Source organism: Amphibalanus amphitrite, unplaced genomic scaffold (genome assembly GCF_019059575.1).
Source record: "Amphibalanus amphitrite isolate SeventyFive unplaced genomic scaffold, NRLGWU_Aamphi_draft 000027F_arrow, whole genome shotgun sequence".
Classification (NCBI taxonomy): domain Eukaryota; kingdom Metazoa; phylum Arthropoda; class Thecostraca; order Balanomorpha; family Balanidae; genus Amphibalanus; species Amphibalanus amphitrite.
The window spans coordinates 54,672-76,902 of NW_024881523.1; the positions used below are offsets into that span (position 1 = coordinate 54,672).

General features: G+C 49.8%; 2 protein-coding genes across 4 annotated transcripts in view; one reads left to right on the forward strand and one right to left on the reverse strand.

Moving 5' to 3' along the window:
• The window catches only part of LOC122364742, a 50,714-nt gene extending 42,379 nt beyond the window's left edge, over positions 1-8,335 (forward strand). The window contains exons 30-41 of the mRNA XM_043335434.1: positions 525-863; positions 1,017-1,319; positions 2,710-2,781; positions 3,681-3,929; positions 4,300-4,362; positions 4,536-4,595; positions 5,015-5,353; positions 5,500-5,808; positions 6,209-6,280; positions 6,504-6,752; positions 7,170-7,235; positions 7,461-8,335. Coding sequence (XP_043191369.1) covers positions 525-863; positions 1,017-1,319; positions 2,710-2,781; positions 3,681-3,929; positions 4,300-4,362; positions 4,536-4,595; positions 5,015-5,353; positions 5,500-5,808; positions 6,209-6,280; positions 6,504-6,752; positions 7,170-7,235; positions 7,461-7,756 — 2,417 coding nt within the window. The 3' untranslated portion in view covers positions 7,757-8,335. The remainder of the gene's footprint in view (positions 1-524; positions 864-1,016; positions 1,320-2,709; positions 2,782-3,680; positions 3,930-4,299; positions 4,363-4,535; positions 4,596-5,014; positions 5,354-5,499; positions 5,809-6,208; positions 6,281-6,503; positions 6,753-7,169; positions 7,236-7,460) is intronic.
• A 186-nt stretch (positions 8,336-8,521) lies between these two features.
• On the reverse strand, positions 8,522-15,716 carry LOC122364893 (E3 ubiquitin-protein ligase RNF14-like). 3 transcript variants are annotated; one of them, XM_043335707.1, is made up of 8 exons: positions 15,699-15,716; positions 15,210-15,387; positions 13,466-13,590; positions 12,630-13,166; positions 12,296-12,406; positions 11,889-12,006; positions 10,624-10,796; positions 8,522-9,440 (listed from the first exon to the last, which is right to left on the reverse strand). In XM_043335707.1, the coding sequence occupies exons 2-8, from the start codon at positions 15,364-15,366 to the stop codon at positions 9,201-9,203; spliced, it is 1,461 nt and encodes a 486-aa protein (XP_043191642.1). In that variant the 5' UTR covers positions 15,367-15,387; positions 15,699-15,716; the 3' UTR covers positions 8,522-9,200. The 3 variants fall into 3 exon arrangements, with proteins under 3 accessions (XP_043191642.1, XP_043191634.1, XP_043191650.1); XM_043335699.1 differs by lacking the exon at positions 15,699-15,716 and adding an exon at positions 15,610-15,682; XM_043335715.1 differs by lacking the exon at positions 15,699-15,716 and having other exon boundaries at positions 15,193-15,321.
• Positions 15,717-22,231: the final 6,515 nt, after the last annotated feature.

The following is a 22,231-nucleotide window of genomic DNA, read 5'->3' on the forward strand; positions in this document are numbered from 1 at the left end:
TTACAATATTTTTATTATTTGTAACTTTATTTCAAAATAATATTTTCAAAAATGGCAGCTGTTGGCAAGTAGCTTGGAAGCGATTGTGCGCACCGCACCATTATTGTCCTGAGGCCCCCTTATGATGTCATCAAAAGTGGAGTGACGTTTCCATGGCAATATCAACAAACTTCCCTTTGACGCTACGCTATGACGTCATCGCAAAACGCTAGCACCCCGGCGCCAGCACCATCTGCACGCTAGCAGTATTTGCACTCAAACTTCTGTTCAATTGGTGCTAGGTTCTTGAAGGTCTGTGTTCCAAACGCGATTTACCATAAGCTAACGGATCGCACGCAACGTCATTCGAATGACGTCAGGGGTATGCCTCAGCTCCCAGGCTCCCAGCGCGCTGCAGCGCAGCGCGCGCAGCGTCGGGCGGTGAAACAGGGCCATGAGCCTGTTAGTAATGAGAAAAAAATGTTTTAAATAATTTCGAGCAGCGGTGGTTGTAATGTATAACTGATGGTTTCACTTTTTGCCAGCCCCGGCTCCGAGCGGTTTCAGCGGCTCGCTGCCGTCCGGCGACTGGCGGGACCTGGGTCAGCGGCCCGTGTCCGACTGTCTGGCCGCCTGCGCGCGCCACAGCCTCCTCTTCATGGCCGTGCACGTGCAGGGCGACACGACCACGTGCTGGGGCGCGCCGGCCGCCGACCTCTCCAGCCTGCAGCACAGCGCTCCGGACGTGGCCGGCATGTACCAGCTGTTCAGCCTAGACGGACTCCGGGTCGGCCAGAAGAGTCACTTCTCCTACGGCGGAATTGTCGATGTCATTTCGGAGTACCTCGCGAACGGCTACGAACAGTTCTCTATAGCAATGGCAGGTGAGCACATCTTCATTTATGCATTTAACATTTAAACAACAACTGAAGTCATGAAGCAGTCAAAGTCACCGCAAAGCCAAATGGCAGCTTAAGTTCCTAAAAATATTCTGCCTAGTTACTTATCAGCTGCCCCCGTGTCCGTGTCCGTTTTAGGAGACAGTCAGCCGTCGCCGCTGGTCAGCTACTTTACCGACACGGTGCCCGGATCAGTGCGCTGGCTGCCCACCACCTTCCTGGACAGCGCGGCCCAGTGTGTGGCCCGCTGCTGCGGCCTGCGCTTCTCGCTGGCGCTGGTCCGCTCGTCGAGCGACCGGCTGTGTCTGTGTGGCGACCTGCGTGCGGGCGGTGATCTCGGTCTGACGGACACCAGTCCTCCGTCCAGCGCGGGGAGCTTGCAGGTGGTCCGCCTGCCGGCGCCGCCGGCCGCGACCGGCAGCGCCGCCGTCATCGGCGACGGTGAGTTGCGTCACATTCTCGCTTAGCCCGCGCCCCGTTGAGGTCTGGCAGGTTCCACGTCCTGTTGGGGGGGGGGGGGGCAAAAGCCCCCCCTTCGTATCTCCGGAACCAATAGCCGGATCTGAAAATTTAAACGGCATTCGAAAGAGCTCGTCGAGATGCACAAGATAGGATATCGATGACCCTGCTATTTGACCTCTGACGTCACAGGGAGGCTAAACAAGGTCAAATTAGTCAAATTTACAATAACGAGAAGTCGGTCATAAAAATGAAATCTAAGCTTCCAAAATGAGTCTGGATATGATGTAGGTATATTATAGATCTGACATGTGGATAGTCCCCTGAGTGGATGATGACCTGTGACGTCACAACAGAGGTCTGCCTCGACCAATCAGGAAGCACTTTGGTGAATCGTAAGGAAAGGCGTGTTAAATTGTGAACATTCGAGTATTTATGAAGACATGTCATATATATGCAACCACAGTAACCTCGTTGACCATTTTTCTTGGAACTATGTCGTCACAGGAAGGTCACAAATAAGGTCAAATTGTACCGGTTTACAACGAAAACAATTTTTTACGTTAAAGTGACTTTGCTCACGTAAAGGATCATATTCAGTCAGGAAGAAGTTGAAAAGTATCATAAATAATACTCTAAACTGATTTCAAGCACAAATACCGAAAAAAATTGAGACGTCATATTAAGAACAGTCCCTACTTTTTCAGTCATTCAAATGGCTATATCTCTGGCAGTTTAAGAGATATTCAAGTATTAATTTTCGGCATGTGTAAGGCCCGTAAGGGGTTCTCTGACATATATTCCAGTTTTTGAAAATTTTCCCAAAGTTCAAAAATATCTCAATAAAGCTAAATTTTGAGTTAGAAAATCCTTAGATCTAAGGACTTTCCTAGTTTGGAAATTTCGAGATAGATGGCCATTTTCTTAACCATGCTTTTTTACACCTACGGTCCACTTTTTGAGTCACTTAGTTGAAAATATGATTTTCTGCGATTTTTCTCCGTGAACAACTCTTTCGACGAAAAATCGCCGAACATGACCTCAGTTTGACCTCTATAGCTCGTGACCTAAGATGACCTGCGACCTGATTTGTCAGGAGTTGTGTAAAATTGATGTCCAGAGAGGTACTGAAAGTTGGCCAAGTCGAAATTCGCAGCCGTTTCTGAGTAATCTGCGAAAGGGTTAAATGTCTGAATTGGTTTTCCTTGGGATATTCAACGAACCTTCATCGATCAGTTTTCTTCAACGTTTATCACAAATAGGCACAGTAAAACGTCAAGAGATTTATTATTCTGAAGTTTGAAATCCATTTGATGTGCTAGGGTAAGATTTTGTTGATAACTATTCATAATGACTGGTGTCTTATTCACAGGCGTCTACCAGTCACCGACAATTATGGCTCAATGGATGACGTCCACTCTCTGCCGAGTTCTCATCAACAACGGTATAATAATTTCATAAAACACCCGGAGAGAGAGAGAGAGAGAGAGAGAGAGAGAGAGAGAGAGAGAGAGAGAGAGAGAGAGAGAGAGAGAGAGAGAGAGAGAGAGAGACAGACAGAGAGAGAGAGTGAGAGTGAGAGAGAGAGAGAGAGAGAGAGAGAGAGACAGAGAGAGAGAGACAGAGAGAGACACAGAGAGAGAGAGAGAGAGAGAGAGGGGGGAGAGAGAGAGAGAGAGAGAGAGACAGAGAGAGAGAGAGAGAGAGAGAGAGAGAGAGAGAGAGAGAGAGAGAGAGAGAGAGAGAGAGAGAGAGAGAGAGAGACAGAGAGAGAGACAGAGAGAGAGACAGAGAGAGAGACAGAGAGAGAGACAGAGAGAGAGACAGAGAGAGACAGAGAGAGAGACAGAGAGAGACAGAGAGAGACAGAGAGAGACAGAGAGACAGAGATAGAGATAAAGATAGAGAGGAAAAAGAGAGAAAGAAAGCGACAAAGAGGCTGGTAACATATAAACTGAAAAATAGGAACGAAGAAAATCTCTCGTGGGGATACTTATGTAATCGTATTCTCGCAATAGGTAATATGTCGTTTGGGATCCGTAGCCTGTGAATTGTGATGAGCCGTACCAATTAAAGATTCTTAATTTCGCTTAATTAATAATTAGACTGATATGCTACCCAACCGACATAGCAGAGTCTTGTTTTTGGAAGCAAAATGGTTTCCACCGACTCTTTTTGTTGTTATTTCTGTATAGGTAATAGGTACTTATAGTCACCGTGGTTATTTCTGTATAGGTAATCATAGATGCTTGGTCATTAAAAAATATAAGTTTGGGTAAGACAATGATTTAACAATGTTGCTATGCGTTCAAATGATAAAATTACATTCTCTGGTGTTGGCAGAGCCCGCTGATGTGAAGTTTGCGCAGCTTGCCGCGGTGCAGCGCTCCAAAGCTGTCGACGTTGGACCACCCGGCGACGACCCGGGCGTGTGCATATCCAAATGCATGTCTGAGCTCAAGATGCCGGCGATGAACAAGGACCATTGTTTCTGCCTGAGCGTTGGAGACGTGGAGCTGGAAGAGACTCTCATGGAAGGCGGCGACGTCCTCAGTGTCCTGGACATCACGAAATACTTGCCGAAATCATACGGTCAGTGGGTCGTAAATTGGTGAACCTGTGGCATGTGAAGTCAGATCCAAGAGGGACTGACGTAAGTAAATGTCCCTCGACTCGCCCCTGCATGAGCGGGGGCTAGGCCCGGGGTCAGTGCCTCGGTGGCAAAGGCAGAGCTTCACCTGACGGCACTCGAGTGTTGATAAGGGAGGAAGCTGCCTTTTGGTGTTTTATCTGGCCCGTGGCCGTCTTAGTTCAAAGTTTAAAGTTATAAAGTCAAAGTTTTAAATTTTATGAAACTTTATTTAGCGTTAACATACAGTGTACGAGAGACTGTCGCCGGTGAAAAATCTTTCATTTTTGAGCACGGCTTGCCTTCAACATAACAAGTGTTTTTAATTTTCAGGGTCTGAGCCTGCTCAGGACATATCAACGTCTCAGTCGCAAGTAGACAGTCCAGCCAGCACAGGCAAGTCAAAATCAGGGATCGGGAATAAAGCCTTTCCCTTCTCAATCCAGGCAATATCCACCAGCCATCATCTGAGTGTGCGCACGAAATTCCTCTCGAATTTATATATGATGCGGATTACACCGACAGCATTGAGTGCTCTGTTACTCATTGCTGACTTGGTTTCTTTTCAGACATATCGATAAATTTCCAAGTTCGGGAGCACAACTATTACATTTTATTGATCAACGGCGGTAAGCGAATGAAGGAGTATGGATACCTAAGCTCTATTCTGGTCCATGTTGTTGCCGCCATTTCTATAACATATTCATGCCTGAGCAACGCTTGTGTGAATTTTGCTATCGTGAAGTTTAAAAGAGATATGTGCGATATCAAGGAAAGAAAAGAAGCGTCCGTTTTTAGCATCGACTCTTACGAATCAATTTCTGAAAGATGTAGGTACTCAAATGTGGCTGTGTTCGTTGGACTTATTTATGAATGTTTTTCTCAGGCATGCTTTCGATTTCTTGTTTGTCGCAAGTACTTGATGATGGTCAGGGCTCCTGCCAAATTTATTTGCTTTGCCATATGGCTGATAGTTCTGGGTGTGGACTGTGGTATGGAATGGATGTTAGAGCCATTAGTGTCGTTTGACACATGTTCTTTTTGTCAGCCCCGGCTCCGAGCGGTTTCAGCGGCTCGCTGCCGTCCGGCAACTGGCGGGACCTGGGTCAGCGGCCCGTGTCCGACTGTCTGGCCGCCTGCGCGCGCCACAGCCTCCTCTTCATGGCCGTGCGCGTGCAGGGCGACACGACCGCGTGCTGGGGCGCGCCGGCCGCCGATCTCTCCAGCCTGCAGCACAGCGCTCCGGACGTGGCCGGCATGTACCAGCTGTTCAACCTCGAGGGACTCCGGGTCGGCCAGAAGAGTCACTTCTCCTACGGCGGAATTGTCGATGTCATTTCGGAGAGCCTCGCGAACGGCTATGAACGGTTCTCTATAGCAATGGCAGGTGAGCACATCTTCATTTATGCATTTAACATTTAAACAGCAACTGAAGTCATGAAGCAGTCAAAGTCACCGCGGAGCCGACACCTTAAGTTCCTAAAAAATATTATACCTACTTATCAGCTGCCCCCGTGTCCGTGTCCGTTTCAGGAGACAGTCAGCCGTCGCCGCTGGTCAGCTACTTTACCGACACGGTGCCCGGATCAGTGCGCTGGCTGCCCACCACCTTCCTGGACAGCCCGGCCGAGTGTGTGGCCCGCTGCTGCGGCCTGCGCTTCTCGCTGGCGCTGGTCCGCTCGTCGAGCGACCGGCTGTGTCTGTGTGGCGACCTGCGTGCGGGCGGTGATCTCGGTCTGACGGACACCAGCCCTCCGTCCAGCGCGGGGAGCATGCAGGTGGTCCGCCTGCCGGCGCCGCCGGCCGTGACCGGCAGCGGCGTCATCGGCGGCGGTGACGTTGGTGAGTGACGCCGCCCGGCGCGCTGCGGGGTGGACACGATGAAAACCGACGGGTAGGCCAACTTTCTTTACATCGAAGTGCTTATACCATGGATGCAATGGTTTCTAATTTAGCTCGCGGCGGAACGGGGAGGTCACCGGAGCACCGTGCCCCCCCCCCCCTTTGATTTGGGCATTTTAACATTAGCCCTATGGAAGTTGCATGGAAAGAATGGGACCTAAAGTCGGCGGTGCCCCCCCCCCTTAATTGAAGGTGTTCCGCCGCTACTGATAAACCTGTATGTTACCCTTTAGGGATGCTTAAAACCAGTGAGAAAGCAATACAGCCTCAAGCCTTATTAGTGCGATAAATTAAAATAGCCTAGCATTGTTTGCGTTGACGTAACTTTCTGTGCTCACAGGCGGGTACCACGCCCCGGCAATCCAGGCGGAGTGGATGACACCCACTCTCTGCAGGATCCTCATGGATAACGGTATGGTAACACGATATGTAAATGCATGAATTAATCCCCAATATTAAACCTAAACTTTATTACTCAATCAATGCATAACAGCGTTCTTTCGATTTGTCTGACGCTTGATGTAGTCAGATTGTTTTGTCGATACTCGATACATCATAATATTTCATCTTCACCTCACTGAGTCACTCAGGAGTGACAACCGGCGAGCTCGGCTGACCCGCGCTCGTCCCGGCAGAGCCGGCGCCGGTGAAGTTCAGTCGGGTGGCGGCACTCCAGAAGGTGCAGGCTGTCAGTCTGGGCGCGCCCGGCGACAATCCTATCCGATGCGTCATGGAGTGTGAGTCCCAGTTCTTCAAGTGGGCGGCGCTGAACAAGGGGCACTGCTTCTGCTCGGACCTGGACATGGCGCTGGAGGACCGCTGGACGGAGGACGCAGACGTGTTGACCGTCATGGACACCACCGAGTACCAGCCTAAGCCGGATGGTTAGTACGCAATGGAGCGGCGCTGCATATATTGGCGAGATGGTACAACTTCCTGATTTACTGATGTCTATCCAACGCTGCAGAGGAATCCAGAAATCCTTCTTATAAGACCCAAGAAATGTACATTGCACAACAGTGGTTTTACCGGCACTTTGTGTTTGAGCGGCTTTCCCGTCCTCCGGTGGTTGCAAAGACACCAAATAAGAAAGGAAAATAACTTCGCCTTGTGTGTGTGTTCTATTTTAATATTTCTATAACCTTTCCACGACGGTTTGAAGAAGTTCGCTTGACCCATGACGGTAAAAGCCAGGTCACAGTGTGCATATCTGGATCGTTTTTTCATTGCTATATTGGGTTATACTTATGCAATACCTACGCTCTCAAAGGTCAAATAATGTCAACCACATATTTCTGCAGGGTCGAAACTGATGCAGATCTTCCAGAATCCGAAGACAAACTACTTCAGGTTCATCGTTGGCAATGGTAAGAATGTAATGACCTACCAAACTTATTATACGAGCGCCTTAATTCGAGCTACACTGCACTGGTAAAGCGGCAATTGACCATCGAATAGAGTGTTGATTCGAAAATACGTAGCCTGGCGAAGGCTCATCTGAGTTTACAAATATCATGAGCGCTCCCACAAGAGTGATGTCCAAGAGAAGGAGTCGCACCAGCCCGTTGACCTGAGTTCTCCGCCGCCGGCAGTGCTGCAGAAGTGCGGTTACACGGCCGAGGCGGTGGACGCGGCCGCCGGCCCGCCCGGCCAGTGGACGGCCGTGGACGCGCAGCAGCAGCACCCGGCCGGCTGCGCCGCGCAGTGCGCCATGCAGCCGGCCGGCGTGCAGCCGTTCGTCGCTGTGCTGCCGCTGGGCCCCGGCCAGTACCGCTGCTGGTGCGCCCCCCACGGCGACCTCTCAAAGTACAGCGGCGTCGTGCCCGACGCACCCGGCCGGGCGCAGATCTACGACTTCACCGACCTCATCAAAATGATGATGACGTAGCTTTGTCTATATGATAACGCCGATTGCTTGCCTGGTGTGACCCGCGTGATGCTCCGTCGATGAGCATAGCACGCTGTAATTTTGCTGTTTTTAGGTTTTGCACTGTGTGAGCACACGTAGGTACTAGCGAAAGCACGTACGAGTATAGTATTTATTGGCAGTTTATCTGCTTTGCACCCTGCACTGTGTGAATTTGCACGCGGCACATGATCTGCACCGATTATCGCACGAGTGAGTGATTGGCACCAACGCACCTCCGCACTAATGCACCTCCGCACCAATGCACCACTTGTTTATCAAACGCACCTGCCTACTTGTATCATTTAGTTGTAAGTCGGATGATCAGCGTTCAGCTACGTTGTAATGAAGCCGGCCCTGCTAATTGGCATTCCGGTTTCCAGTTGTGTGGTAGCACTAGGTAGTGGTAAGTTGATTGGCGAGCGTTTGACGCGATGTGCTAACGAGCGCCGGGATAGATGCACGCTACTTGCACGCTGATGCTAATTGCAATGGGTTACAAATTGCATTTGCAATGAACCTTAAGCGTTGCACATGAATAAATACACGTTCAAGCACGAACTAGTGTTTACGTTTTAGCGTTTCTGAAATGAGTATGAGTTATAAACCACTGACCATTGACCAAGCTGAAGCTACTTTTAGTGTTGCAACGGACTGAGAAACATAATCCATTACATTGAAGGTCTCTCCCTCTCGCCATTTTAAGATCTCCCTGTGTATGACTTCAAGACTCTGAGAAACACCAACTGCAACGATCAGATTCATTTGTTCATTTGTTCACACAAGTTCTCTATGTACAGAAACTATGGCGCACCTTGCGCGTCCGCCTAACCACGGAAACATTCTGCACAGCCGCAAGTCTTCGTTAACGAACGAAACTCGTCATATTCACAACGCTTTACTTTACACTTTTACTTTATATTCAATGTGAATACCGCTAATCGATGCAAAACCGCACGACTCACTGCTTATGGGCTATAATATTAGGACATGTCATCCTTTGCAAGAAAGAAGAAGGAAGGCACTCGGTGCAAAGCATGACCTCGCTCGTTCTGTCACATGGTGACAGTCTTGTTTCGTCCTCTGTCATGGCCTTGGCACACATCTGCCCTGATAACCCGATGCCTGAGAGGTGGACTCGAATCCACAGCAGCCATAGGACCCACATCCTGTGGTAAGATACTCCCGCTTCCCTGCACACAGCCATACAGACGAACAAAGCTATACACAGAACCCAAACGCCGCCTCGCTGTAGTAAATAATGGCCTGGTCTAGTAGTAAAAACAACACGATAAATAGATACCCAATACCCAATTGGATAAGCAAACAAAAATTGATATTGTCGATCATAAACTTCTAATCATATTGCGGGTTTGCATCCACTGAAGCTGCTCATGTCACCACCAAGCAGCCGTTTGTTTCCAGCTCACAAGAAGAAGCCCATGGGCAAGTCTTCCTCCTCACCCAGCTCGTCGAAGGCCAGCGCGCCCAGTTCCACGTCCAACAGTGCGCCGTCCACCACACCCGCAAACAACTGGTTGAAGCACTTGCTACCCGGCACGTTGAAGTGCGTGTACGGGTTCTCTCGCGGCAGGCGCGCGTTGCAGAGCCAGCAGAACAGTGTGCCGCATTTTGTGCACGACATCTTGTTGCAGCCGTCGATTTTCTGCCGCACGGTCGGAATAAAAGGTCAAAAAGCTGGATTATGTGAGCCAGTGTGTCGCTGAACGCAACTCCATTGGACTCAAAGGAAGTGGGGACACCTGAAATTAAATTGACCGTTTTTTGCTCTCCCTCTTATCTAAAATAGTTTTTTTAAAAATAATTTGATTGATAAATTGTGATTCATAAAAAAAATGTTAAGCGAGCTTTCACTCACAGATAATTAGGTTCATTACCAGTGACCACTTTTCCAAATTCAAAAATTATTCAAGGCCAAGGCCATCGCCAGTGCCACCACCGCGCCGTCCCACCAGAAGCCGTGTGACCCGCCGTGCTCGTGGCGGCCGCTGATTGGTCAATGACCGGCGACCCGCACCGGACGGCTGGAGGCCACAGGTCACGTGACGTGACCCGGCGGAGGGGCGAGCGGGGCCCCAGTCGGGAATTTCCGTGGACGCTGCGGTACCAGGCGGCCGTGAAACGCTGTGTCTGTTGTGACAAACGAGTGCTGCGCTGGCCGTTTGAGCAAGTGTAATGTGATGCGAATGATGTGTAGTTTAGAAGTAACGTAAAAAAGTAACGGCATCGACTACCTAGAATCACATCAACCAGGACACACTAACGTTAAACGGACGGGTGATTTTGTTTAAATCGGTTTCACTGTATCGGTGCATGCTTAATCAAATAATAGCACACGCACCAAATATCTCGTATTACGGAATAAGGAAAACTGTGCTGCAAACTAATGGATTTCGGCCGTTACGTTACTTCTATTGCAGACGCAGCGGAAGAGTGCACCGCATTTTATACACAACATGTTGTTGCAGCCACCGCTTTTCTGTCACCGGATCAAAGCAACGAGCCGAGTGGGGTCAAATAGCCCAGTGAGAGACATAGACCACATCTCCGTGGAGCTTGGATGTTGACTGTTGATTCTGTTGTTTTGCGATAGAGCTAATATTGGTGGGTTACATAGACTACAACTAGCGAGACGGGTCCAGTGCTGTGTCACCTGACGAGAAGCTAAAAAGTTATAGCAAACTTAGAACACTACGACGGCAAAAGCAACAGCCTGCCTTCAAATTACCAGGCTACATTCAGATTACGAATCAGATGTGCTGGCCGCGTCACCTCATCTCGATCGGAGTGAGAGCCACCACGGTTACGTGCCCCGTCGGTGGACCCACCTCGATAGGAGTGCGGCAGCGCGGACAGCGCTCGCTGTGGTCTGACATCCAGGCGGCCGAGTCGACCTCCTCGACCAGACGCTGCAGCTGCCGGCGGCCGTAGCGCCGCTCCAGGTCGGCGCGCTCGCCGGCACCGGCCACCCGGTACTGGCGCACCAGCTCCAGGCGCTCAGCTGAAGGACAGGGGAGCGTCAGACAGGGGCGGGGGCACAAGGTAGGCAATGGATACACAAAGGACGGCTGGATACAAGGACAGCAGCTGATCCGTCGGGAAGCATCACGAAAGAACCGTGTGGGGTGTAGGTGCGTCTAGGGCTCTAGGCGGACTAGGCTAAAATGTAAAATGGGTCATAATTGAAATTTGAAAATGAATATAGATAAAAAAGCGTGATCCAATGTTACCTATTGTCACCGACCGCTGCTGACCGATAGCCGCCGAGTCGCCCACGTGGCTGCCGAGCCGGCCGCTAGGGCCACGTGGCGCCCGAGGCGTGTCTACACGGGTGAGGTCATGTGCGGGGAGCGCGCTGATTGGTCGCTGGTGTCCCGCGCCGCAGGGCACCAGCGAGCTGATCTCGGGCGGGTGAGCCATTGGCGGGTTTAGTGTGTTATGCTGTCTGGTGGGGGGCGGAATGGAGCTGAACTCTGGAGTGAGCTGTGAGAAGTGCCCGTAAATCCTCAGTGGTTTAACTCAGTGGCTGTGACGAGAAGTGAGAGACGGAAGTGGCGGAAGGTGGAGGAGTGACAGCGGGCCACAAACGCGTGACTGTGCCCCTCCCCCCTACTTCCGGGGACCTAGGTCTTTTTCAGCTCATTGGAATGTGTGAGGCACTGGCGGCCATCGGTGTTTCGCCAGCGAAATACCGAGGACTGAACTCTTTTCCCGTGTTTCGCCATCGAGACCGGGGAAAGGGACCTCTTTCAATACAAGGGGTGCGGCCAGTCGGCTTCGGCCAACCTCGCTATCGAGGCGTCGAAGTATCGGTATATCTGTCTGCTCACGGCGCCCTCGCCACTGAGGATCTCTGATCAGGCAGCGACTGTCGCCTTCCTCACCGATCCTGTCCCAATTTTGACCTCCTAATCCCCCTCAGCCAGTGACAAAACGGAAGTGTCGTCAGTGCATGTGAACCAGAGGACATCGTGGCGACATTATCCCAACGTGCGACTAAAAATGATAAAACACAAGGACTGGTAAAACCCGGATAAGGCTAGCCCTAAGCGGACCTCCAATAGGTTCGTCCCCCAGTGTCTCGCATACTGACCGCTCTTGACTGCGCACGGGTTGTTTCCGTGGTAGGCGTTCTGGCAGATGGCGCAGAAGGTGTGGTCGCAGTGTGCGCACCGTCCCAGGCTGTCCCCCGGGTCCAGTACCACGGGCTTCTGAAAATGCACGGAGGGGGAGAGTCCATAAGCACTTTTGCTCATGGGTACACACATCGGTAAGGAACCAAGGACTTCTGGAAATCCAGGCCTCGGGTGGATTACATATTTTTCTTCCTCACACTGACGGGGATAGGGCACCAAGAAGGCTCTTTGAGAAGCAATGAACCTTTTTCTTATAAAAATTACCTGCGGTTAGTGGAATAAGTCGTTATCTCTAGCGGTCGGGGTTACAGGACGTTTCAGACAGTACCTGACAGTAGCCTTGCTAACAAATGACCGTCCGTACCTGACAGTGAGCCCGCGGACAGGTGACCACGTCGGTCATGGCGCTCAGGCTGGTCCGCAACAGGATCGTGTCGTAGCGCTCAAACAGGTCGTCACCGACCAGGTCCCGCACCTGGGGAGCGGTCAGTGATAGAACCGGGAAGAGAAGCAGTCCACGGTGGGAGCTCGAAGAAATTCAACAGACTGAAATTGAAATGAGACGATTTGAAACTCGTAGTAATATCCCGCGAAGGATTTTACGACCTTTTCTGTAAGCGCACAGCTCCACTATAAAGACGTGCACGCTGCTCTCTCCCCCCCCCCCTTCCCTCCTCCGCTGGACTCCAGCCACTCACCTCTTTAGGGGTGGCCTGTTCAGGACACTGGTCCTCCGGACAGCGCAGGTTCTGCACCTCTCCGTCCCTGATCAGCACGGTGTAGTAGGCGGTGAGGCAGTCGCAGCAGTAGACGTGGCCACAGCGCGTCAGACGCACACAGTCCGAGCCGGCGCGCTCCTCGCCGCACACCTTGCAGGGGAACCGGCGCCGGCCGAACTCGGCCGCCTCGGCCTGCCGCTGGTGCGTCTCCAGCAGGCGGTGCACGCTGGCCGAGGCCGGCAGCGTCAGCCGGTAGCGCGCTCGCAGCTGCTCCACGCTGGCGCGCCGGTTCAGACTCCGCGGAGGACTGGAGCCGGCGGCGGGGGACGGCGGACCGGCGGCGGCCGCTGCCGCTGCTGTCCGAGCCCGGTCCACGAAAAACGACACGTCTAGCTCATGTTCCAGTCCCAGGAAGGCGATGCTGTCGTTCCTGAGAAACTCTGTGTACTCGTAGAGAACGGTGTTGCCTTGGCCCTGCTCCCAGAGCGTCACTAGGTGTCGCCAGATCTTGAGCATCTGAACACAACGAAAGAGGAGCACTCGATTAGCATAGACCCTGCCATAACAAGCAAACAGGATATAACAATACTTACAAGAAACCACCAATGCAAAAAAAAAAACACAAAACAAGAGTATATACCCGGGCCTGTGCAAATAACCATGTCAGCTCTCATCTAGTTAGTTCATTACTGAATGCAACAGCTGCGCATACGCAGTCCGTGCTTTTGTTGTTTACTGAGAATTCAGGGCGCACCGACTTCAAAGGTCAGTTTGCGCCCATACTCCGTACAGAGCAGGTCGGGTTCAGTACACACCTGGGTGGGCGTTAGCCAGCTGCACGTGACACGGTTGGTCGGAGGCGCCTCCAGCGGGTACTGTTCCGGCAGCGTGAACTCGATACATATCGGCGGCAGTGCGCTCACAGACAGCGGCTCCTTGTCTGAAGGCGCGGAAGCACGTCAGTCAGCTTGAAAAAGCAGTTGCAAGTACCAATCCCAAAAAGGGCAAAATCAGCACAGGTTCTGTTGACATGGTGGCATAGTACATGCACACAGCACGACCTCATATAACCAGTATAACGCCTTTTGGGGCGACTAACGGAGCGAGCGAGAGGGTGGGCCTTGCACGTGCGAAATTGCGAGGGGGTACCTCCAACTGACTTGTGCACGGCACCCTACTAACTGGTCTCTAGCGCTGTGCCAAATTTGGGCACAATCGGCCCAGCCGTTCTCGAAATCTGGAAGCGGTACCCTGCACGTGCGCACGTGCAAAATGGGTCCCAACTGACTTGTGCACGGCACCCTACTAACCGGTCCCTATCCATGTACCAAATTTGAGCGCAATCGGTCCAGCCGTTCCCGAGATCTGGAAACGACCCCTGCACGTGCGCACGTGCAGCAGCACCCCAACTCTGGCACATGGATATGCAGTGCCTATTGGGTGCCTACCTACATGCCAACTTTCAGCGCAATCGGCCAAGTAGTTACCGAGATATTGCAACAATTACAAAAGTGACACCTCTTCGTTTTGCACGTGGCACGTGCATAAGGGGTCACCCACATGAATCGGGAATAGTCCAATACTTGGTAGAAGGAATGAAGCTACCCTACAAAAATTACCGCGTGTAAATCGGTCAAGTGGTTGCTGAGATATAAGCCTCGCAAAAGCGTGACCACGGCCGGCCGGCCGCTCATACTCAGAAATTTCCGTTAATCTAAGGAAAGACTACGCTCGCTTCGCTCGCTCCGTAATTACATTTGCAGGCATTTCCATAAAGTACCTATTTATCTACTACCTACCACATATTTGTGCATTTTGATGTATATTCAGACTATGACAGCCTCACCAGTCCCACTGACCAGGCTATGACAGCCTAACCAATCAGCATTCAGTACTGAACACTGAACAGGCTATGACAGCCTCACCAGTCACTAGTCACCAGGCTATGAAACTCTCACCAGTCCCACTGAAAGGCTGACAGCCTTACCAGTCACCAGTCACCACTGACCAGGCTATGACAGTCTCACCAATTATCACTGACCAGGCTATGACACTATGACAGCCTCACCAGTCACCAGGCTATGAAACCCTCACCAGTCCCACTGAATAGGCTGACAGCCTCAAGTCACCAGTCACCACTGACCAGTCTATGACACTCTCACCAGTCAGCACTGACCAGGCTATGACACTATGACAGTCTCACCAGTCACCAGTCACCACTGACCAGGCTATAACAGGCTCACCACTTTACCAGTCACTAGACTATGACAGCCTCACCAGTCACCACAGAACAGGCTATGACAGGCTCACCAGTCACCACTGATCAGACTATAACAGTGTACTCTCATCATTCACCAATGACCAGGCTGTGACAGCATCACCATCTAGTCGCCACTCACCAATGACCAGGCTTTGACAAGTTCAACTGGGTTCTGGGACTGAAACATTTGCAATGGGACACCACATGCCTACTATAATCTATCAGAAGCACCACTGCACTCCGTCAACAGCACTAGTGAGTTCTGGCTGCCCCTGTCCTCACCAGCGTTAGTCACTGACCGGGCTCAGGTGGTTTCACCAGCAAGGGCCGCTGCAGTTCTGGTGACACGCTGATCATACCACTCATTTGCTTGTCATCTGACGTGAAGAGACCATCATGTCCAAAAATGCTGTCCATGACCAGCAGCTCCTCACGCTGCTGTTCTCGATCCTCCATGCTGGTGGTTATCTCCCAGAACTGCGTAACAGTCGCCACAACATATTTTTGTCATTGATCAGGATCAGGATCATGGCCCAGAACTTGAACTGAATCAAAAAGAAAACTGGGCAGTGGGAACAATTTGACACTGCTAGATCCAACAATTTTGAAACAACCAGCAATTTCTCCATTACTTTTAAGATATCTCACTGCCACAGGCCACTCCAACTCAATCACAATGCAATCATTCATGACATTCACATAAAAGTGATGATGCACGGTATTTAGATAATTTGATGATGTAAGTAATCAACAGGAAAGATTCATCCACCAGCGACCACTTAACTCACCCAGATAAATCAAATATTCAGGGGGGTGACACGGCTATTCGCGCAATGTATTAATTTATGGGCCGCGCGGGGCCTCGCGATGACGCGGCTGGAGGCAAGTGCTCAGCGCGCTAGGATACTTCTGGCGGGGCGGGGCGCTGAACGGTGTGCAATGAATGGGTTATGGTCGGGCAGACAGAGATGAGGTATTTAATTTGAATTGACATCAGCAATCGGGTGGGGAAGGAGAACGTTTCTAATCGAGCTTGGGATGGGGAAAGCCGAAAATATCGCGATCGGCTCATAGCTCAGACAGGGCCGGGTGCCGTACCATGTGTTGTATATTTAGGCTGGCAGACAGAGATGAGTTATTGGATTTAAATTCACCTTACCATCGGTTTCTGGTGGGGTTTGAAGACGTTTTTAGTCAAGCTCGGAGTGGGGCAACCCACTGGCGGATCCAGGGGAAGGCATTTGGGGCAAATGTCTTCCCCCACATTGGCAGCGCCCGAAATCGCTTTTCGAGAATCAGAGAAAACTTCACAACTTTTCTGAGGAAATGTTGGTTAATCACACTGCACAGCAGTGCGCAAGGAATCGAAATCCGAGTTTTTTTTTAATTAATTCCGAGAAACCTTTTTGGGGTAAGCCCCCGCAGTGTCCAAGCCCAGCTAACAGGAAACGTTACTACAACGTTGTCACAACGTCGTGTTTCGGTAAGTTGCGAAATTACGTTTTAATTACGTTGTAGCAACGTTCTGAACGTTGTGAAGCCACGGTTTGGTCCGAAAGTCGTGGTAAAACGTTGTGACAACGTTTTATTGGTACGTTGCAGCAACCACGCACTTGCAGCATTATATTTTGATAATGCATGGTGACATATATGGCCATATAATGCATTTCCTTTGACTTTCAATGCGCATATTCAGTTTTCATCGTTAAGTTTGACATGTTTTAACACATGTTCACGTTGTCAGCTGGTGGTCGCCAACACGTTGTTAAAACGGCTTTTCACAACCTTGACATTATAGGTTCTGAATAATTAGCGGTGTTTTTACAAGTAAATTCTGATACCTTTCTCTCTCTATCTCTCTCTAATATATATATATATATATATATATATATATATATATATATATCTTATATATATATAACATGTGTAAATTGCAAAGCGTCATTGGCATGTTTTGCAACATCACAGGCGGACCCAGCTAACAGGAAACGTTACTACAACGTTGTCACAACGTCGTGTTTCGGTAAGTTGCGAAATTACGTTTTAATTACGTTGTAGCAACGTTCTGAACGTTGTGAAGCCATGGTTTGGTCCGAAAGTCGTGGTAAAACGTCGTGACAACGTTTTATTGGTACGTTGCAGCAACCGCGCACTTGCAGCATTATATTTTGATAATGCATGGTGACATATATGGCCATATAATGCATTTTCTTTGACTTTCAATGCGCATATTCAGTTTTCATCGTTAAATTTGACATATTTGAACACTTGGACTGTTCACGTTGTCAGCTGGTGGTCGCCAACACGTTGTTAAAACGGTTTTTCACAACCTTGACATTATAGGTACTGAATAATTAGCGGTGTTTTTACTAGTAAATTCTGATACCTTTCTCTCTCTATCTCTCTCTCTAATATAGGTATTATATATATATATATATATATATATATATATATATATATATATATATATATATATATATATATATATATATATATATATATATATATATATATATATATATATATATAACATGTGTAAATTGCAAAGCGTCATTGGCATGTTTTGCAACATCACAGGCGGAGCTAAAGGCTTGCAACTATCCCTATGTAAACGCGGCTGTTATCCGCGGCTGCCAGCAAGCCACGCGGGCCGCCACTCAAGCGAACGGTGGCTCGCGCCCTGACCTCGCCTGAGGGGCCGTGACGTCAGTGTCACCGGCCGGCGTTCAGAGCCAGCCGGCCGAGCCGCAGTCTACGCGGCGCGAGCGAGCAGTGGGGGCCGGCGGCGGGCGCGGCTGAGATAGCTGGAAGATGAAAGATAGCGCCAGTTGTCTGCGTTTGATGCGATTGTTGCTTTGACTGGTAAGTCAAAGTACCATTTACGAGTAGCATTTGCAAGATTGTGCCTTGTAATATCGTGCGGTCTAGGCTATAGTTCATTGTAGCTCTAGCCTCTAAAAGGTGTTGACATGTTTGATCTAGCCTGCCGCACTGTTACGGAAAGTGGTGCAGGTATTTTTGTGATTTTTTCATGAATTGAATGTCTGATTTTCCCTCATGTCTTCCCGCAGACGTCCTGCAACTCGTCAGCGCGCCTTGTGACAGGCCTACTGTCGGCAATGCGGTAGCGAAGTGGCTGTCCGGAAGCTGCGACCGGAACGGGGGGTGCGCAGACCGTCTAGTCAGGCACTGTCAGCTGCCTAGGGACATCGAGGCCGCAAATGAGCCGGTGCCTAACGGTCCGCCGAGTGATCCTCCCAGCGAGGGTTAGTGAAGAAGTGAACTTCCACCAGTTCTGGCGTGCTAGCGACTAGCGCCAGAGCCGGTAGAACCCAATTCCGTCCCACGCCCCCATGGGGGCGCCCCTGGGCCCCATGCCCCATCACCGATGCCGCCGCCGTCGTTTTTTTTTTTTTTTGTAAATTGACTTGTATGATGTATTGAAATATACACTTCTTACATGCCTTTTTTTACAAGTCTAGAGAACGGGAAGAGAGCGTCGGAAACACATTCTGAGTATGTTGCGAACACGTTGAGAGGGCGTTGCGAAAATGTTTAGGACGTTTACTCAGGGTCGCAGGGACGGCAATACGAAGTAGCGACAACGTGGTGCGCACGTGATAAAAACGTCGCAGAGACGTTGCCAAAGCGTTCTATACTCCTTGTATGCACGTTGCGGAAACGTGGTGACAACGTTCCAGAAACACTGTTGGTACGTTACAGAAAACATTTCATAACGTTGGCGGGACGTTGTAAGAACAGTTTTGGGACGTCACGGCCACGTTACAGAAACGTTGTGATGACATTCAAATGCATGGTCGGATGACGTTGTCACGCCGTTGTCTGGAGTCTACAAAATTACGTTGTCACAACGATAAATCGGGACGTTGTGGTAACCATTTGACAACGTTTAAACGACGTTGTAACAACGGCAAATTGTTAGCTGGGGAGCGAGGCTTGCAACTATCCCTATGTACAGTCTGTCTTAAAAGTACCGCGCAAAGTGACGGTGGATCCATCAAGCCTGACGGAGAAAGGGCCTGCTTTAATTTGAAAGTCACCGACCAACTGACCTAGGGAATGGACGAGGATGTCAACTGCTTCGGTGACCCAAATTTAGCAGGCCCTTCCTTAGTCAGGCTCGATGGATCCACCGTCACTTTGCGCGGTACTTTTAAGACAGACTGTACAGTAGGTCTATTAAAAAAGTCCCCAGCACCAGTGGGCGCTGCCTTCGCTGAGCCGAACCCCCGTCTGCCCGTCCCATATCGCGCCGGGCTCAGGTCAGGTAGGGTCAGCGGGACCGCTCGGTCCGGCCCGCGGGCGGTGGACGGGCGGCCGGTAACGCTTTCCGCCAGCCAGCTGTAGAATCCAACAAACGGGACGGCCACCGCTCAGCGCAGCGAAACCGGTGTTAATGAATGGCAGTAGATGTTCATGGCCACAATGATTATGAGATAGTCATTGTTAGCCCGTGCCCCACAGGAATGCCTAGACTCTCAAGCCCTGTTGGAGTGGAAATGGGGATTGAACATCATTCTTATAACTCAGCTTTGGGCATTTAAATGGTATTCGAAGTAGCGTCAAAAGTAGCAAAAAGAAGAAAAGATACTTCAGCCAATTTTAGATCGGGTCAGAGCAAAAGATCACGTCAACAGAGGTCATCGATGATAAAGTTTTGCTTGCACAGGGTGCGTTGCGCGCACCGGTGCATTGGGTTTCCAATTTCCATGGATGCATCAACAGACTCGGAAGCTCGTAACGCTAGCGTGGAGCCGAATTCATATCAACCGCCGCAACAATGCATGGCAGCGCAGCGCAGCGTGCTGCAGCGCCATGCATTGCAGTTAAACACCGCCCACGGCTATCCTTGTGTCAGGGCAATCCAACCCACGTGATGGGCTCGGCCCCAGCGGAGCATGAGGCCCAGGACTCCCGCCCAGGCCCCCTGTCTCCCCCTAATTCCTGTCATCCTTCCCACTCTGAAATTGACCGAAAGAGCCTAACCTAACACAACAAGCAGCTCGTTTACCGCTATGTCTGAATAATATTGTCAGATTTAATTAAGGTCAACGGCTAAGCACGTAAATAACAGTAACTGCCATCATCGGTATTATGAGAAAACCAATTGCTTTTCCACAAACACTAAAAGTTTTAAGCTAAACTTGCATGAAATTAATTTTACCGGCCTCGTGTTCCTCTTATCAAAACGCTTCGAATGAATCAAAAGTTGATCTTTAAAGGTCATTTGAAGAATTTGGCCGATGTTCAAAGACATGACCTGACCGGAAATGGTCATGATGCATAGCAGGATATTAGATCCGTATCGTGGAACTTTACAAACACTTAACCCTCGCACGACCAGGCCATTTCTCATAACACGAACGACCAGGGGGGGGGGGTTGTTACGACCCCCCCCCCCTGGCGTTTCGAAACGGAAGGTCGTAGAGCTTAGCGGAAAAAACCAACGGATTGCTCTCAACGAGATCTCGCGATTGGTGGTATATTTTTTGGTCCTAGGTCAACATTTGACCTACTTTTGACCGGTCAAAGGTCAAATTTTCGGAAAAATAGACTTTTTTCAACTTTCGGCGGCGATTGCGGCAAAACGGTGGGAGATATCGACTTGAAATCTTCACTATCGTGTTCCTTGATCAATTCTCTATCGTTTGGTATGTATTTCGTTTCCCTAGCTCTAAAAATGGCGCGTTGGGAGCGCCGGAAGTCGGCAAGGTCACAGTCGGCGGCAGAAATTCGAAAAATCAAAATTTCAATTTTTGAAATCTGATTGTATTTTTGGATTTGGGAGGTCCATTTGCTCCCTATAGAAGCTAATATTGCTGCATATTCCCATTGAGGTGACAAGAATTAGCAAAATAGTGGTTCGGGCGCTTTTAAAAAATAGTACCGGACGCTGTTCCTCTTGTGACGTCATAGCTCCGTGACCTGACCTGACCCGGTCAAATTTCTTATACCATATGATAGCCAATACTTGCCCCAACATGCATGGGAAGTTTCATCACGATCCATCAACCGATGTCCGTACCACCGGCAGGAAACCTCGGGCGTTGGCACTCAGTTTGTGAAAATCCGGCCGGAGGCTGTACCTCTTATGACGTCATAACTCCGTGACCTGACATGACCCGATCAATTTTTTTCGGCAAAAGATGCGCAAAGGTTGCCCCAGAGGGTATTGAAAATTTCAGCCCGCTACGACAAGCCGTTTAGCGTGCACTTCGAAAAAACCTCAGGGGGGGGGGGTTGATACAACCCCCCCCCCCCTAGGCGTTCTAGGGTTAAGATGATTTCATAACTTAAGCATGTCTATCAAAAATATTTATTACCTACATGGCTCATGTGTAAGCTGGGTGTGTGATCATGCTTACGAGTATGTTGAACGCAACCGATAATGTTCTTTTGGCCACAATTTCTATATCTAATTTATCCTCCCGGATTTCATATTTTTATTAATGACACCTTGACGATGTCGAGAAAAAGAAAACGCTTAGGAGATTTAACAGCCTGAGATACATTCATTATAAGGAAAGGTCAAGGGTGCTAGATTTCTTCCGTCCTCGCTATCCTCAGGAAAAACCAATCCGCATCGCCCCTAGTCTTCATGCTTCCCTCTCTGGACTGGAGGTCATCCCACCAGCCAACCTGTAGTTAATGTCGGTTTCATTCCAGGACACATAATCCTCTTCGGGTGACCTTTGGGGAGACGACTGGAACGCCCCGACAGGGCAATCGTCCCACGGGAACAGTCACTCTTCCGCAGATCACTGTCGCTGGCTCGCACAACCAAATTACTACACCAGAGCATAGTTATGTCATAGCTCTGCAAGGGCCTTCTCAGACCGAAAAAGATGGCTCCCAACAAAACAAACAATTTTCTCATTCAGTATTGTATCTCATCAGGCACCACATGTTTTCAGACTTCAGAGTGTTTATTATGCGTTCCGTCAAAAAAAGCGCAATTCAACTTTCTCCCATTGACTTTAGCGATCTCAAAATTAACCCGACCTTTCTGTCAGCAATGTCAAACTTACAAAGTAAACGTTTCAAATACATACACTGTTACCCATTGAAATCGCTAAAGGTTCTAAAGCGATCGGTTAGACGATGCATTTAGATATGATGAGCACAGGAACTTTCCTTGAGGTAAGGTCACTTGACGTGACCTAGTGTTATGACCTTCAATTGAAAGACCTGGGCGGAAACAAATGGGTCATTTGAAAGCTTAAAATGTTAGATTTTAACAATAATTGGGAACACTATCCCGGCCAAATAGTGAGTGAGAAGGGAGCGATTCCTCAACCCC

What these genes read in the sequence shown, in the direction of transcription:
- LOC122364893 (XM_043335707.1), bottom strand. Translation starts at nt 15,366, where the DNA reads ATGGAGGATCGAGAACAGCAGCGTGAGGAGCTGCTGGTCATGGACAGC. An exon ending in GCTGGCTAACGCCCACCCAG is followed by an intron (nt 13,167 to 13,465) that starts GTGTGTACTGAA and finishes CGTTGTGTTCAG; the next exon opens with ATGCTCAAGATCTGGCGACA. An exon ending in AACAGGCCACCCCTAAAGAG is followed by an intron (nt 12,407 to 12,629) that starts GTGAGTGGCTGG and finishes ACCGCTCCCCAG; the next exon opens with GTGCGGGACCTGGTCGGTGA.